The sequence below is a fragment of the Bidens hawaiensis genome, unplaced genomic scaffold (genome assembly GCF_021521415.1).
Source record: "Bidens hawaiensis isolate Kalapana, Puna unplaced genomic scaffold, B.hawaiensis_p1.1 tig00044669_1, whole genome shotgun sequence".
NCBI classification, from domain to species: Eukaryota; Viridiplantae; Streptophyta; class Magnoliopsida; order Asterales; family Asteraceae; genus Bidens; species Bidens hawaiensis.
This window is the reverse complement of record NW_027497928.1, coordinates 102,443-118,804: the sequence shown is the minus strand read 5'-3', so window position 1 is coordinate 118,804 and position 16,362 is coordinate 102,443. Positions and strand designations below refer to the sequence as shown.

General features: G+C 34.8%; 1 protein-coding gene and 1 pseudogene across 1 annotated transcript; one reads left to right on the top strand and one right to left on the bottom strand.

The window, feature by feature from the left end:
* Window positions 1-4,453: 4,453 nt before the first annotated feature.
* LOC143595110 (long chain acyl-CoA synthetase 4-like) lies at window positions 4,454-10,832 on the top strand. The gene is made up of 18 exons (XM_077074234.1): window positions 4,454-4,896; window positions 7,252-7,306; window positions 7,373-7,462; window positions 7,547-7,652; window positions 7,859-7,935; window positions 8,026-8,065; window positions 8,147-8,241; window positions 8,320-8,487; window positions 8,564-8,674; window positions 8,749-8,836; window positions 8,967-9,033; window positions 9,138-9,213; window positions 9,311-9,428; window positions 9,526-9,774; window positions 9,848-9,987; window positions 10,100-10,282; window positions 10,362-10,481; window positions 10,651-10,832. Exons 1-18 carry the CDS (start codon window positions 4,745-4,747, stop codon window positions 10,684-10,686), a joined length of 1,971 nt encoding a protein of 656 aa, XP_076930349.1. The 5' UTR covers window positions 4,454-4,744; the 3' UTR covers window positions 10,687-10,832.
* Window positions 10,833-11,043: 211 nt separating this feature from the next.
* Window positions 11,044-12,214, bottom strand: LOC143595115 (cyclic nucleotide-gated ion channel 1 pseudogene; annotated as a pseudogene).
* Between the last annotated feature and the right edge of the window lie 4,148 nt (window positions 12,215-16,362).

The window sequence follows — 16,362 nt, the reverse complement described above, 5'->3', positions numbered from 1 at the left end:
AGGTTTAAGGGGTTTTCACCTCTTCTAAAGGGCCTTGTCGCCAGTTTATTCCTAAGGTTTAAGGGGTTTTCACCTCTTCTAAGGGCCTTGTCGCCAGCTTAGGCCTTGTCGCCAGTTTAAATAGGCCTTGTCGCCAGTATAAATAGGCCTTGTCGCCAGTTTGTTTGGGCCTTGTCGCCAGAATTTCTGAAATAATTTTCAGGATAATATTGCAGATCTATCAGTATATCCTTATGATTGGAGGAACATCCTAAAAGGTAATCTTGTTATAAGAATGAAATGATCTATACCTTTTCAAAGTTGATTGCTATATGATTCTGGTATGACTTCCTATTCGTGAATATTCTTTATTTCCTACTACTTGCCTTACTTACAAAATGAATTTTATGACTTTATGTTGGTTCATTGAATTAGACCTAATTTTTCAAGATTCCTTACCTAGAATTCTGAATTCTAGTGAAATCAATTTTATTGTGAAGATTCAATGACATGAACAAGAATAAAAAACCAACATAAGTCATGAAAAGTTATTCTACTGATATTAAAATGCAGGAAAAGACAATTCAGGTTTCACTCAAAAGGAGCCCATCCACCTAAATCATCATATTGTTCAAAGACAGGAAATTAAGATTAGTTTGGGCTTCGTCCTGAACCAGGATCCCGCCACCCAAACTGCTATCCTAAGCATGTTATATTATCCTTACACAACCAAAATAAAAATTGTTCAAACAACCATCACAAACACATTAAAACAACCTGGAAACCAGGTTCAAACCTTGTCATCTTCGCCTTGATCACCCTCCTTCTTCTCTGAATCCGACACCTCACTAGCCTTGGTCTCCTTCATCTCCTCACTAGCACCAGCCTCCTTAACTACCTCAGAGGTACCTGCCACATCAACTTCTTCAACCTTCTCACCCCTCAGCATCTTCAGCTTCTTCCTCCAAGCCGCAGAATTCCAGGAATCCATCGTATAGCCCTTCGCTTGCACCTCCTCTGAAATCTTGAGCATCGACTCCAGGATACTGGTGGCTGCGGACTTCTTCGCTTCTTCGATGAACTCAGTCTTCTCCAACTCAAATGAGGATTTGAGATCCACAATCTCTTTGTCCTTCTTTTTGAGCAGCTTATCCTTTATGTCAGCAGCATGTAGAATATCGGCAACCTTGACCTCAGCATCTCTCTGAGCCAATTCAGCATCTTGGGATCTTTGACAGTAATTTTCAGTTTTCTGTTATCCCAGATTAACATAAGTTTTTTTGTAGATTACTATTTTCAGGATAAACAAAGGTAGTTACTGTTCTGAGAAAGTTAGCAAGAGCTTGCAGTTTCTCTACAGCATCGGTAGTGCTCATATCAGCAAAGGGCTCGGTTTCAGCTGAAGTGGTGGCCTTCCTCTTCTTTTGTGCAGCACTTTTTTGGCGGGTTGTCGGAACTCTTACTATCAGATAGAGGGTCTTGGAGTGTTCTTGTTTTACCACGGTCCTATCTTCGATGAGATCGTCCAGGTCGTCTATGCTGAAAGAAGACTTTGGCTTTGGCATCCCTATACAACGTTTTATCAAGTTATTCCCAAGAAGGTGAAATCCTAAGAATTCCATGAAAAAACCCCCCCAAAATACTTACCAGAAGACATACTCTCAAGAGACTTCGCAGTGGTCACGCTTGTTTCCCCTGTTTCTTCTTCTAACCAAAATTCCCTATCCTCTGTCGGAACCTTAAACAACGCTTTGAGCCTTCTATTCGTATCCTTCCTATACTTTATCAAATCCTCGAACATAATTGCAAAAAGAAACCGTGTTAACATAATTCATTTGCAAAAAGAAATTCTATCCTAAAGATTTCCTACCCTTGTGAACCCATTTAGTAGGCAAGCTCATTCCATCGGGAATAGAGTCACGACGGACGAAAAAGAATTTTTTCTTCCAATCAGGGTCGCTACCGGACACCTTGGAAACCATATAAAGACGGCTGGATTTGGATTGAAGGCAGTAGCGGAAAGATCCGTGGGTACGGAGGTTATAGGTCGCGGCTATCTCAAGCACACCTATGGACAATCCGTGGGTTTTATTCAATCGATCTACTGTGGCCAAGACCCTCCACACCATTGGCATGACTTGGGAGTACGAGAACCCGGTGACATCGAAGAACTCCTTGAAAAGTGGAGGAAATGGATATGAAAGGCCGATTGAAAAGGGGTAATTAAAAAAGCAGACCCAGGTTTTAGAAGAGAAGTCAGCCTTGACTTTAGGATCTTATGGTCTAATAATGGCTTCAGCGGTTAACAAACCTGAGTCTTTCAAGAATCTAATGTCGAGATCTCTAAAAAGACACTGGTCTTCATCGGTGACTGGGATGTGAGCTTGGTCAACGAAATCTTCCGAGGTTACGAAGGAGAAAGGATTGGGCGCTCGAGGGGTTCTCTTCCTCATTATTGTTCGAATCGGAAGAAAAATTTCAGAAAATTAAGAAGACAAGAGAGAGGAACTGACCTGATTATAAACCGGTGGAAAGATTATTATTTTGAGATTGGGAAATGGCTTGGTTATAACCTAAAAGGACGGTTATGTGGTCTCCTCAATCCGCGTGCATGTCCTTTCAAATAACATAAGATATTTTTACTTTTTGAAATTTTTACAGCTGTCACGCGTTATTTGTTGGGGGCAATTGTTGGGTGTAGATTTTTTATCCTCGGGATGAGCTACGATTCAAGGATTCTGAGCTATCCTGTCAACGCTAATATTCCGAGGATGATATTTGACTAATTCAATTGTCCTATATTATTTTTATTTGTTTTGCAGATAAGATCACGTGTTAAATATGCTAATATGAACGTGGGTTTACAACGGCTAGTGCTTGAACTTCGTCAACTTGAACGTGGGCAAGCAACGGATTATGGAAGAATTAGTCTAGGGTTTCCGGATTATTCGAGATTTCAGTTGTAACTTTTTCTTATTTAAACGAGCTGATAGAATCATTTAGAACACACACTCTCACTACTTAGCTATTAGCAATCACTGTAACACTTAGCTCTCGATTCTATATCAGCTCCACCACTTATAATCACCTTTTTACTATTAATAAAAGTGACGGTGATAGTTTTCACCGACCAGGGTTTTTTGTGCCGGAGATTATCATAATCAAGAGCTTTTTCCCTCGTAATCAAATCGATGTGTTCATTTGTTTTACCTTCAAGCACTCTACCTCACGTACTAATTTGATCAAAATTTACCTTGTTAATTTTTGACCGAAACAGGCATGTCGGAGGTGTTTGCTATATTTTCTTAAATTTTAATGGTTGAGGAAGAAATAGTCAATTTGTCAAATCCCGAACCTTTTGATTATTTTCAAAATTGCCCTTGAAAAGAAATTTGAAACCTGAATCATGTTTAAAGTTATAATTTCATCGGTTTGACATATTCAAGATACCACTTTGAATCGGTAACAAAGTTAACGATAGATATATTTCCACTCTCAAACTTTTAAAAATACACTGATTTCCCATTTTTGACCCGTGACAAATTTTGACCTAAATGTAGTTAACTTGTATCAAACAATCTACTTACTAACTTTTGACCCGTAAAATTAAATTTAAGTTCAACAAAAAACTCGAAACAAAACTTTGATAAAAAAATCAAGAAATTAAATATGTTAAACTTTGTTATATATGAAAGTGATCGGTATATACTATCTTTACATTTTAACATATATAGTTTACTAAACTAATAAAAAAATGGATAGATTTAAAGCATTATAATTTATAAATTTATATGACAATTTACAATAATAATAATAATAATAATAGTATTATTAATAATAATAATAATAATAGATAAATTGATAACACTTGAAATTATATTATTTTCAATCTTTAACAAATATTATTTGTTGTTGATTTTTGAATTTCACTAAATACTTTGGAATATATTGTAAAATAATATGTTAATATTTGTTTTTATAAGAAATGTATACATATAATTAAGTAGAGTGTAAAAAGAAAGTAATTAATTATTTATCTATGACATATATTAAGGTTAATTAAGATCTTAGTTTTGGGAAGGCAAAAATTATGAGTTTACCGACAAAACAACACGTGACACAATTATATTCTTTTATTAGAATAGATAGATGATATTTGTTGAATCTTCAATGTTAACAATCAATTGATCAAATTCAAAATATATGATTGGCATCCAAACACAAACGAGAATCAATCATCTGAAGCATCAGCATTCATACGGCTGAACATATCATCCAGATAATCTCAAAAGACGTACATCTTCATCAGTATCAACATTCTTATGATTCCAACACCATTTGTTGAAACATAAAGGGCAAATCCCTGGCTAATGGAGAAAAATTTATTAGTATTACGGAATAATTAATATATTGTTTTTAGAGAATTAAATAAAATGTGAAATGTAAATATTATATATACTATGTATTAAAAGTCAACATTCTTAATTAACTCTTGCATTAATTGGTATACCTGGAACCAGAAAATGGCTTTATAAATATAATCTTCTATGTTTTGTTGACCAACTTGTTTCTAACATCCATTTTCTGGTGGGGCACCTGCAATTGCCAAAGTTCTTCAAAATACTTTTTGTTAGGCCAACCACACACTCTCTTTCTTACAAAACACACCAATATTCATCCATCTTTCTCTTTATAAATATATATACATAACAATAACAAGCTAGCTTTTATTCATTAATTATTATATATCTTGTACGTCCTGAGCATGGGTATGAAGACATATGTGGTAGAGATCGAAAAGGCAAAAGAAGGCCACGATGATAGGCCATCTGTCGGTCCTGTTTACCGGAATGCGCTCGCGAGAGAAGGATTTCGACCACTTACCGATGGCGTCCATAGTTGTTGGGATGTTTTCCGGTACTATTAATTCCTTCTCTTTACTAATTAAAACGACATTATACATTTTCTTTTTGAAGATTTCTATTATAGACAAAACCAAAAACCCTTCCTAACAAGTACGTAGCAAGGGCTGAAACAACAAAACACATGTTCTAGTTCTTATCTTTGGCTGTGTTATTTTTTTTAATGTGAATTAATTTGGTCTTGTTGGATCATTTGTTAAAATATCTTGTACATTTTTTTTGATAAAATATAAATGAATATATATAACTATAATATTTTTGTGATTAAAACGACCATTTATTACCTAACGACCAAATTGTGACAGAGTGAAATATATTATTTAAAGGGTTCATGAAGATTTCAAACTAAAAAATTAAATTCATAATCCAAAAGGCATGAACACCAAGCTAAAAACTCAAACCCGTATTCAAAATATCATTTAATTTAACAGCAAACTAGGACAATAATTAAATCCAAATAGATGTATCATATATCATTTATCTTTTTCCAGATCTAGGCGAAAGGGCATGGCAAAAATGCTTGAATGATATGATCCCTTATTGAATGATATGATCCCTTAGTCACCACATAATGAAATAAGTGATCTTGAAGTTCTTGTTTCGTGAAGACACGTTATCGGGCCCGGCTCTTGTATAAGCCTTCTAAGGCAATTGTTTTGGGCCTCTTTAAAAAAAAGGCCTCATTTTTATTAAAAAATGCTATACATGTTATGTATATGTTAAATTGAGCTATCTAGTTTCTTTACTTTACACTATCTAGTCGAAATCCATAGAGTTAAAGTGTTTACCTTCTTGTCCACTGTAAATAATATCATTGAACAAGCCAATATTAACTTACATTTTTTTGCTAACTAAGGATTTTAGTTGATTGTTGTCAGTTCTAAATTCAAATAAACAAAGAGGGATTACAATATTGAAATTTTAAAAAGGCCTCAATTTTAATTTTTGCTTTAGGACTCCACTACAGTTGAGCCGGCCCTGGACGTTATTAGATGCTCCATTTTATTTTTCCACGGGTGCCCTATAGGGAAAAAAATTAAGGAATGAATCTAGATTTTCATCAAACTACGACAAAAACTACAATAACTATAATGAAATGGCAATCATATTTGTGAATCTATTTAAACAAAACATTTTATCAATGAGTAGCTTTGGTTAATATATATTTTTGTTTTTCATTTATCATTTTTGAGTACTTAAAAGGTGAAAAAGTTTCATTCAATTTTAACTTTATTTATTACACGAATTTTCCTTACGGTAAAAAATAAAAACAACAATTGAGAATATTTGTCACCTTTCTAAGCAATCTATTTTTTTTATTCTCGTCTCTATCTCCAACTAAATAATGATATGAAATAATAATGATTTAAATTGTATATATTAGTATAAACTTATATTTGGACACAAATTATTTAATTATAAATAGTTAGTACTTCATCAAACAAATAAATTTGATACATAATTAATTATGAGTTTATTAAATAAACTTATTTCTTATTACATAAAAGCTTCTATTTAACTCAAATATCACATTTAAATTTATGTTTGTTAATAGACTAAAAAAATAAAGGAATTATGATAAAAAAAAATTGTGTTCTGACGAGTGATTTCTAAATATTTAATGTGGTTGATGGTTTGAATGGTAAAATACAACATGTCAAATGATAAAATAAAAATATATGCGGTATTAAAAAATATATCCAAATTCTAATTCTTAATATATATCTTATTTGAACGACTAAGTGCACTTTAAATTTATCACAAATATCATAAATTTAAATTTATTTTTGTTAATAGATTATAAAATGGAATTATGATAAACAAAATTTGCGTTTTGAATCTTTTGATGAGTGATTTCTAAATATTTAATGTGGTTTGATGGTTTGAATGGAAAAATACTATATATTTTATTTGAAGGACTAAGTACACTTTAACTGATTAACATTAATTATATATATAAAGAAAACAATACCCAAATGAAAAAAAACTTTATTAAAAATTAACTTAACAAAATAATAAATGTCAAATCAAAATAATTTTTTAAATGTGCATGCTAATTAATTGAGTACATTATATGTATTTTATTTAACCTGTGTAATATACGGATTTATTCAGTTTTTAATAAGTTCATTTTTTAAAGACATAACCTTTTTATTACTAAATATATAATCTGAATATAAAAAATAAAAAACAAACGCCCATTAATTCGGTAGGAAATGGTTTTTAAGTTTTTACAGGAAGAACATCTATCTATATTTATACCCATCATGTTGTTATATATGTTATTTGATTGCCAAAAGATTTGAAGGATTATTAATAATAATTATAAAATTCTATTTTGGATATGCAGCTCATCAGTGGAAAAATATCCCAACAATCAAATGCTTGGACAGCGTGATGCCAAGGTACTTTTACAAGCTCTATTTATACATTTATATATTTATTTCTCACAAGTTAGTCTGGCTTTTCAGTCTGGTAAATATGTCTGGTTAACTTACAAGGAAGTATACGAGACCGTGTTGAAGCTTGGAGATTCGATCTGCAGTCGTGGAGTTAACAAAGTGAGACAACATTAATTACTTTCAGCTTAATTATATACTTACTTGCATATATATTTACTGCATGTCATCTTTAACACCATTCAGGGGGCAAGATGTGGAATATATGGGATCAATTGCACTAACTGGGTTGTAAGCATGCAGGCCTGCAATGCACACGGCCTTCACTGTGTCCCTTTATATGACACATTAGGTACGTATCAAAAGCAGTGTTGTTCCGTTAGCGGTTAACACTTTAAATAACTGATATGTGTGAATCGCTAAACGTTGTTTATGCATGTGACCTGATGTTAGTGAGACTGTATTAACAAGTTATAAATTGCATCTAGAAAAAACAATCTCTTCTTTATTGAACTTCATCTACAATACGAGTTAGCAGTTGTAAGGCTTCTTTTTCAGGTGCTGGTGCGGTGAAATACATTATATGTCACGCGGAGATCTCAATTATATTTGCAGAAGAAACTAAAATTTCTGAGGTAGGTTGTAAAATACTAAAATGCCTTTGTTTTATAAATGTTCTGGTGAAGGTATTCTTTGTGTCTAATAAAAAATCTAATTATTTATAGGTGTTGAAAACATTACCTGATACTGGAAAGTACTTGAAAAGTGAGTCTCTTGTTTGCTTTCGTTACGGTTATTTTTGGTCAACACAACACGTGAATTAACATGTTCTCGCTTATTTTATAGCTCTTGTCAGCTTTAGCACAATCACAAATGAGCAGAAGCAAATGGCTGAAAAACATGGTTTAGAACTTTATTCTTGGGAAAGTTTTTTGCATCTGGTAAACACCCGTTGTTAAGTAGTCATCATGTGCTTAAAGTTAGTTATGTATTAAACGAACTTGTGTATATACTTGAAGGACATCAAAGAGCAATATGAGCTACCATCAAAGATGAGAAGTGATATATGTACAATCATGTACACTAGTGGAACCACTGGGGAACCAAAGGGAGTTATGATAACCAATGAAAGCATTCTTTCAATTTTATCTGGAGTAAATCACCACCTAGAGAGCATGAGTGAAGAGGTTGGTTTTAACATCACGTTCAATTCGCATATAAGAATCTTTTTGTTTACTCGTATCTTCCATAATTTATTGTCAGTTTCGTGTGAGCGATGTATATTTTTCGTATCTACCTCTAGCCCATATATTTGATCGGGTCATTGAAGAATTATTCATTTCAACTGGTGCGTCAATTGGATTTTGGCGTGGGGTAAGTCATTAGGAATCTTATAATCTCTCTCGATGTGTGTGTGTGTGTGCATATTCATTAATATATTACCTCAGGACATCAAGTTATTGATTGACGATCTCAAAGAGCTAAAGCCAACGGTCTTCTGTGCTGTTCCCCGTGTGCTGGACAGGATCTATTCAGGCATATGCTCTCAACCGTATTCATTATCGTTAATTGGCTCTCGTAGACAACATGCATTTACTTCCTAAGGATTGTTGTGGTTATGATTGTCGTTTTCTCTTTCGTTAATCAAACATCATGCCTTATTCAGGTTTGGTAGAGAAGATCTCTTCCAGTGGCTTCCTCAAGCAAACCTTGTTCAACATTGCCTACTCTTAGTGAGTTATTCTTTCAGGATTACTAAATTTGTCACAACTATTCCTTAGTCTTGTCCTTGAAAGATTATTATTATGATCATGCTCATCACTGGTTCTATATGCAGCAAACTGCGTAACATGAGTAGAGGGTTCAAGCATGAAGAGGCAGCACCAATGTTTGACAAGATTATTTTTAGTAAGGTGATGAATCTCTTTTAGTTCAGGTGTCACTGGTTGTGTTGATATTAGCATATATTTATATATGTTCTCGTTGTGTTGTTAAAAAAATAAAATACAGGTGAAAGAAGGTCTAGGAGGAAAGATGCGGCTCATTCTATCTGGAGCGGCACCTCTTTCCGCTAGTGTGGAAACCTTTTTAAGAGTGGTAACATGTGCTCATGTTCTTCAAGGATATGGTATTTGCAATCCTTAACCATATATTACATAGGAGTCCTTACGCGTGTGTGCCATGTTAATTAGTGAGAAACTTAAGTGGATTGTACATGTATATAGGTTTAACAGAAAGCTGTGCGGGGTCATTTGTTGCACAACCAAATGTATTATCCATGAGTGGTACAGTGGGGCCTCCCCTGCCGAACGTGGATGTGTGTTTGATGTCAGTCCCTGAAATGGGATACGATGCTTTGGCGGCCACCGCTCCAAGAGGAGAGATATTGTTGCGTGGAACTTCCTTGTTCTCCGGATATTACAAGCGTGAAGACCTCACCAAAGAGGTGCTTGTAGGTGGATGGTTCCACACAGGTTCCTTTCTTTTTCTATAGAATTAATCAAATCATTAATCAAAACCACATGACTGAATTAGAAAGCATCTCAGGTGATATTGGCGAGTGGCAACCGGATGGAAGCATGAAAATTATTGACCGAAAGAAGAACATTTTTAAGCTTTCACAAGGAGAGTATGTCTCGGTAGAGAATTTGGAAAGCATTTTCTCCCTTGTTCCTAACGTTGACGCGGTAGGTAGTCATCATAAGCACACCATTTGATATATATATATATATATATATATATATATATATCTTGCCTCTTGTGGGATTGCAGTTTAATGAAGTGAATTACGTGTTTCAGATATGGATATACGGCAACAGCTTTGAGTCCTTCCTTGTTGCAGTTGTCAACCCAAACAAGGAATCACTTGAAAATTGGGCAGCCGAAAACGGAGTGCCAGGTGACTTCTCTACCATTTGTAAAAATCCCAAGACAAATGCGTATATTCTTGGAGAGCTCGCCAGTATTTCTAAAGAGAAAAAGGTTTCCCCTCTCTCTTTTTTCTAGATGATCTTAGACAGTATTTGCATCATTTTAAACAAATCTCAACTTATTCTGCCAGTTAAAAGGTTTTGAGTTTATTAAAGCTGTTCATCTGGACCCCGTACCGTTTGACATGGACCGTGATCTGCTCACACCAACATTCAAGAAAAAGAGAGCCCAGTTTCTTAAATATTACCAGGTTAATTAATATTCCTTACCTTCTTGGGTATTGCTCTATTACATAGTTAGCAAATACTCCCTAAGATCATATATATCACTGCATGCTGCAATTTGCTTACGTATGAATGAAAACAAGTCCTTTATAATCTACAATCTAACCCAGTGTGGATACATTTTGTGTTTTGCAGAATGTGGTTGATGATATGTATCGAAGCAGGAGATGATTCCATTTTTTAGATGCCCGGACAAGTTTATTATTATGACGCAGATTTAAGCACAAGTTTATCATTTGTTTTATTCTTGAAACTTCAAAGTAATATGCTCTTCAATGTTTAACAATGTGTGTGTACTGTGTAGTATTATTATGAAAAACAAAATTTTTATCCAGTTTATCTAGTACTCTTCAATGATTTATAGTGTGTGTGTGTATTGAGTAGTTCTTTTATGACTGATGAATTTAAGATTGCAATATTAAAAATTTGGTTGACATATACATATATAACATTTTGACATAGGACCCAAAATAGAATAAATAAAAAAAGGAAGATGCTGAATGTACAAACTCAATAGGACGAGGCCAACTATTCACTAAAATCAGGATCAACCGGCTTTTGTGGCAGCGGCGATAATTTAGGAGTGCTTGTCCTCCTGACGTTGTGTAATATATTGGCAGCAAACCTGGAGGCATAGATAGCTGCACCGAGACTTGGTGCAACAGTTGCAGTTGTGTTTGCTAATGCATCCCGCACTTCTTTCTCCCACAAGGCCTTCTCCTGCTTTCTTCTACAATGTCTACGCCAAGCAACCTGTATAAAGCAAGCTCCCCATGTCCTCCAATGTTGCGAGTAGTACCGAAACGTATGTTGGAAATGCCTGCTGTGTAGTTTCCTGTACTGGGAAGCTACAAACTTGAGGTCATCAGCTTTGAGAGCAAAAGCTTCAACATCTGTAATTGGTCTAACGGTTGTGGTCGAGATGGGGAGAGTTGAAGACATGTTGGGATCCAAAGCCCATGTCAGAAGCTCATCTCCACAAAAGTCACCTGCCTTGAGGCTACTAGAGTTAAAGAAGCCAGTTCTTCCACCATTTGTAGTAACGGTTAGCAACTCTCCACGCATTATGAACAGCATCTCGTCTACTAGATCTCCCTCTCGCAATATGTAGCTGTTCTCTGTGTAAAGAACCGGCTTCAGGCACTCACTCATAGCATCCAACAGTCGTTCGTCCATTGTTTCAAACATTGGCACCTGCATAATCGCATCACTCGTTAGTCACCCTCCAAAAAAAAATAAAAATAATACAAGAAAAGGCGGTTAGCGTTACTGACTCTAGTAAGCAGAGACAAGCAAAGATGACGCTTAATGTCTCTTCTCAAGTCCTTGGGCAGGTTATAAATGAGAGCTTCTTCATCGACTCCCCTGTTTTCTTGCCACTTGTACTGTTCGTAACGCCTCACACGCTCCTTCAGATCTTCAGGGAGCATCCTGTGGGACATCCATAGCTCTGCATCCCTCCTTTTTATCCGCATTTCTTCTACTCTTACCGTCATTGATTGAAGATATTTCTGTACCAACCGACCAAAACGATCAAGATCAAATTATACATGCATATGTAGCTCAACAACACAATGAACGCATACCTGCATGTTTCCCAGGAGAAACGAAAACAACACTAGTCCAAGAACAGAGATGTAGAGGGCAAACAAAATCTCCCGTAGGTACTTGTCTTGAGATTTTGACCAAGCGAGCTGATTGATTGATTGATGAACAATTAACAACAAAACATTTAGTACCTTACGAAATAATCAGATCAACATTTATTATCAACAATCAGAATTAACGGTGTTAGTGTGGTTGGGTTTAATTGTAAGTGAAATGAAACCACATGAACAAAAATCATAAATTTGAAAATATTTGATTAAAACTGCAAATTTGGACAAACCACAGAGACGAAAACCACAGTTTACTCTTTAGATTGCATTTCCAAAGCCCAAAACAAACTTTAGCAACAAAATAATAATAATAATAATAATAATAATAATAATAATAATTATTATTATAATAACAACAACAACAACAACCTAGTAAAATAGCCTATATAAAATACGGAGAAAAGCTTTTTCTATCAAAATTAAAACACCACCAGATAGAATCGAACTCATGATCTTTTTGATTCAATAGACTAACACTCTTTCTATTACCATAGTGATTCATTTTATAGACTTGCGCTTTAAACCAATGTTGTGTGTTTGTATTGTTTTTTTTAACAGTTATGGATCTCTCAGGTGAATAGGTCTAAATCCGTCGACCTTCTTTGGGCAGACAGGACATAGAAGTATATAAGACTGCTCCAATTTTTGAAAACATGTTTGCACAATAATAAATGTAATGGATTAAACCTCATATTCTTTCCAATAGTACGTGTAATTGTTTAAGCATTTTGTAAAATAATGTTTATGATTTGACCGTACGTGTATGTAATATTAACATATCGTCCCTGAATGAACGTAAGGAATAAAGGAAAATTGCCATTACATGCCTTTAGGTTGCAAGTATACCACCACGACATACACATATAATATATGTACAGTATAATAAAACCTTGTAAAATGCTATTCACATAAATTAATGGTGGGATTGTCCTTTTTTTTAGGAAAACAAATATTCTAACCAGCTTAATCTTTTAAATTCTATCTTATCTTCTTGTTTGTTTATCTTAGACGGCAATGAAATGAAACAAATCAAAAACTTGATTCTTTGGTATCTTAATGTTTTTATTTTGGTGGTAGCGTATGAAGCAAACGCGACACCACAAGATGATAAAGAATTCCTCGACATGCATAACAAGGCGCGGGTGCAGGCAGGCATGCAACCATTTACCTATGATCAAACGCTGGCCAATTATGCAAGCAAGCATGCATTATCCCATGCTCGTGATTGCGCGTTAACACACTCGGATGGACCCTATGGTGAAAACCTATTCCGGGGTAATGCTACCAAATCCTTGAAATGGAGTCCTAAGGACGCTGTCTATGCGTGGCTGAAAGAACAAAAATATTATAACAGGAAATCGAATACGTGTATGCCAGGGCAAAAATGTGGTCATTACACACAAATTATGTGGCGAGACACCAAAAAGATAGGTTGTGCAATGACCAATTGCAAGAGCAAAAGCACTTATATCGTATGCGAGTATGAGCCAGCCGGAAATTATGAGGGACTTTCTCCTTTTGATAATCACGATCCATCAATTTACACTCAAAGTTAGTACGTAGTTAAATGTAAGAGAAACTGTCTATAATAACCTTGTTTAGATTTTGTATATGTACGCTTTTTTTTTATTGGTACGATACAATTTTTTTATATGTGCGTAAAATAATAGATATATTAACTATATTTCTCATACCAACGTTCAAGTATCCTTCTTATGTGGTGTTGGGTACGGATTTTTATCCTCGGAATTGAGCCTAATTAAAAGATAACGACTTAAGCTGCTATTCTGAGGAAGGTACGTTGACTAATTCAATTGTCCTATATTATTCTTGTTTGTTTTGCAGATAAGAACACGTGGTAAATGTGTTTATAAGAACGTGGATTGCAACGGATATCATCTGGACTTCGTCAATTCGAACGTGGGCAACTAACGGATGATGGAAGAAATAGTCTAGGACTTCCGGTTATTTCGGGATAACAGTTGTAATCTTTTCTTATATATACGAGCTGATAATATCATTAGGAGACACACTTTTTCACCCACCTAGCTACTAGTATACTATGTAACACTTAGCATTCGATCACTTATCAGCTCCATCACTTGTAATCACCTATTTTCGTTATTAATAATATCGACGGTGATAGTTTTCACCGTCCGGGGGTTTTTTATGCCGGAGATTACCATAATCATATACGAATTCAACCAAAAATTACGTTCTTAATCTTTGACCGAAGTAATTCGACCAAAGATTACGTAGCTAATTCTTGACCGACATAAGATTATTGTGATCAAGGGTTTTTTCCCTCGTAATCATACCGTTGTGTTCGATCTTATTATCAACAAGCACTTCACCTCACGCACTAATTTGATCAAAAGTTGCTTTTCCAATTTTTGACCAAAACAATTTGGCGCCAACCGTGGGGCAAACGGTGCTTTAATCATTATTCACTCTCAAACGAAACCCTACTCTCAATATCCACAACATGTCTTCCCAACCAAAGATTGTTTCTTCCTCTGCCGCAACCTCAGATTCCTCAGCGAGGCCGCCTATGCCTCTCCCAACTGCTGGTGGTATCCCGAAGAAACCTGACAACGTTCAGAAGAAACCTGCTACTCCTGTATTCTCAGGTTCGAGGCCTTCTCCCTAGGATCCCGTTATGGTGTCCAACAACGACCTTCTGTCTCTGTACAGACGGCTACAGGAACAGATGGATCGCCAGAACAAGACCAACCAGATGCTCGTGAGGGAACTGGAAGATTTCAATAAGCTGAAAAGATCTCAGGACTGGGATCATATTGACTAAGCAGCTTTCTCAATACTTCATTCTTAGCATTATTATGACTACAAAGACAGGTCAACAGCAGGTCTAGACATAACATGATTTTCATTTCTTTGGTGATATGATTAAGTTTCAATTAAGTTGCAGAAAATTTAATGGATAACACGTGTTGTGTTCTGATGCTCCTTATCTATCCTCAAGGCTTATTTGGATTTCTCCAGATCACCCCAATTTGACTTTGACCCCCTGGTTTTGGTTAAAACTTTTAACGACATAACATGTTATAAAAAATTTAAAAGATATTTCTTTTCAAATCTACAAACATATGTGAGGTTGAACGTTGGACTTACATGCCATGCAAGTCGGACTTACAGGCCTTTCATTCAGGATGTTTAAAGGACTTATATGATTGCCTCCACCCTTGTAGTTCTGTAATTAACCCTCATGTTTGTATTTCTCTAATAAAAATTTGTGAACATATATCAACTGTTGATTGACTAAATAATTGAAATTAAAGTAGTTCACATCAGTTCTTTGTCATTCCTTTTAAAAGATGTTTCATTTTAGGTAACCAAAGACCAACAGGCTTGTGTATGACTGGATAATCACTTTTCTGCCTATCATTTGAAAAGATTTATCTAGGAACATGCATAGACAACAATGTAACTCCACATAAATCTTAGCATTTTTTTTATGTTTATATCACCTTAGATTTTACATATCATGAGAAAGCAACCATACATGTCAATGACTGTACTAAGAGTCCTTTCTAGCCTAATATATCCATATGATTGGCTAAGTAGTCAATGTACTGTCATTTCCCATTTTATATTCAGTTTAATATTCAATCACCCCAATGTCTCTTAATTGTCAGGTAAATGGCTATCCTGTTTGACCACAAGTGGTTAACAAGACCAAACATACATATGAATCTTTCAAAGTCAGAGCTATTGACATAACTTTAAGTGAAGGAATAGAAAACAAGTTATAATTGCCCCAAATGCTTTCAGTTTTCTAGTTAATGGCTATCCTTTTAATCTTTGCAGATTGCAGGACCAAACATACACAAGTGTATGTCCTTCCAACTGGGCAAATGCCATAATTTTCAGCAAACATAAATATCTGAGACTTTTCATTGAAAAATCCTTCTTTTAAGCTTCTTTAAAGCTTGAACTGAATAATCTTATCATATCTCTACACCATTAACAACACGCTCATGTTTTGATTCAAAAATAGAGTATTTATGCAAAATTCATTAGAAAATTCATTTTATCACTTACTTTTGACATAAAACTTATTTTGACATAAACAGTTGCAGCACATAATCAAACTTAATATTACCAGAACAAGTAGACAGTACAAACATTCAAAGTCTATCCTATCTTAATAACATTAGAAGATTAGATA

Bases quoted from the DNA above. Each gene is read 5' to 3' on its own strand.
- LOC143595110 (XM_077074234.1), top strand. From the start codon at position 4,745: ATGGGTATGAAGACATATGTGGTAGAGATCGAAAAGGCAAAAGAAGGC. The intron at 4,897-7,251 runs GTACTATTAATT...TTGGATATGCAG, and splicing joins AGTTGTTGGGATGTTTTCCG to CTCATCAGTGGAAAAATATC. The intron at 9,429-9,525 runs GTATTTGCAATC...ACATGTATATAG, and splicing joins TCATGTTCTTCAAGGATATG to GTTTAACAGAAAGCTGTGCG.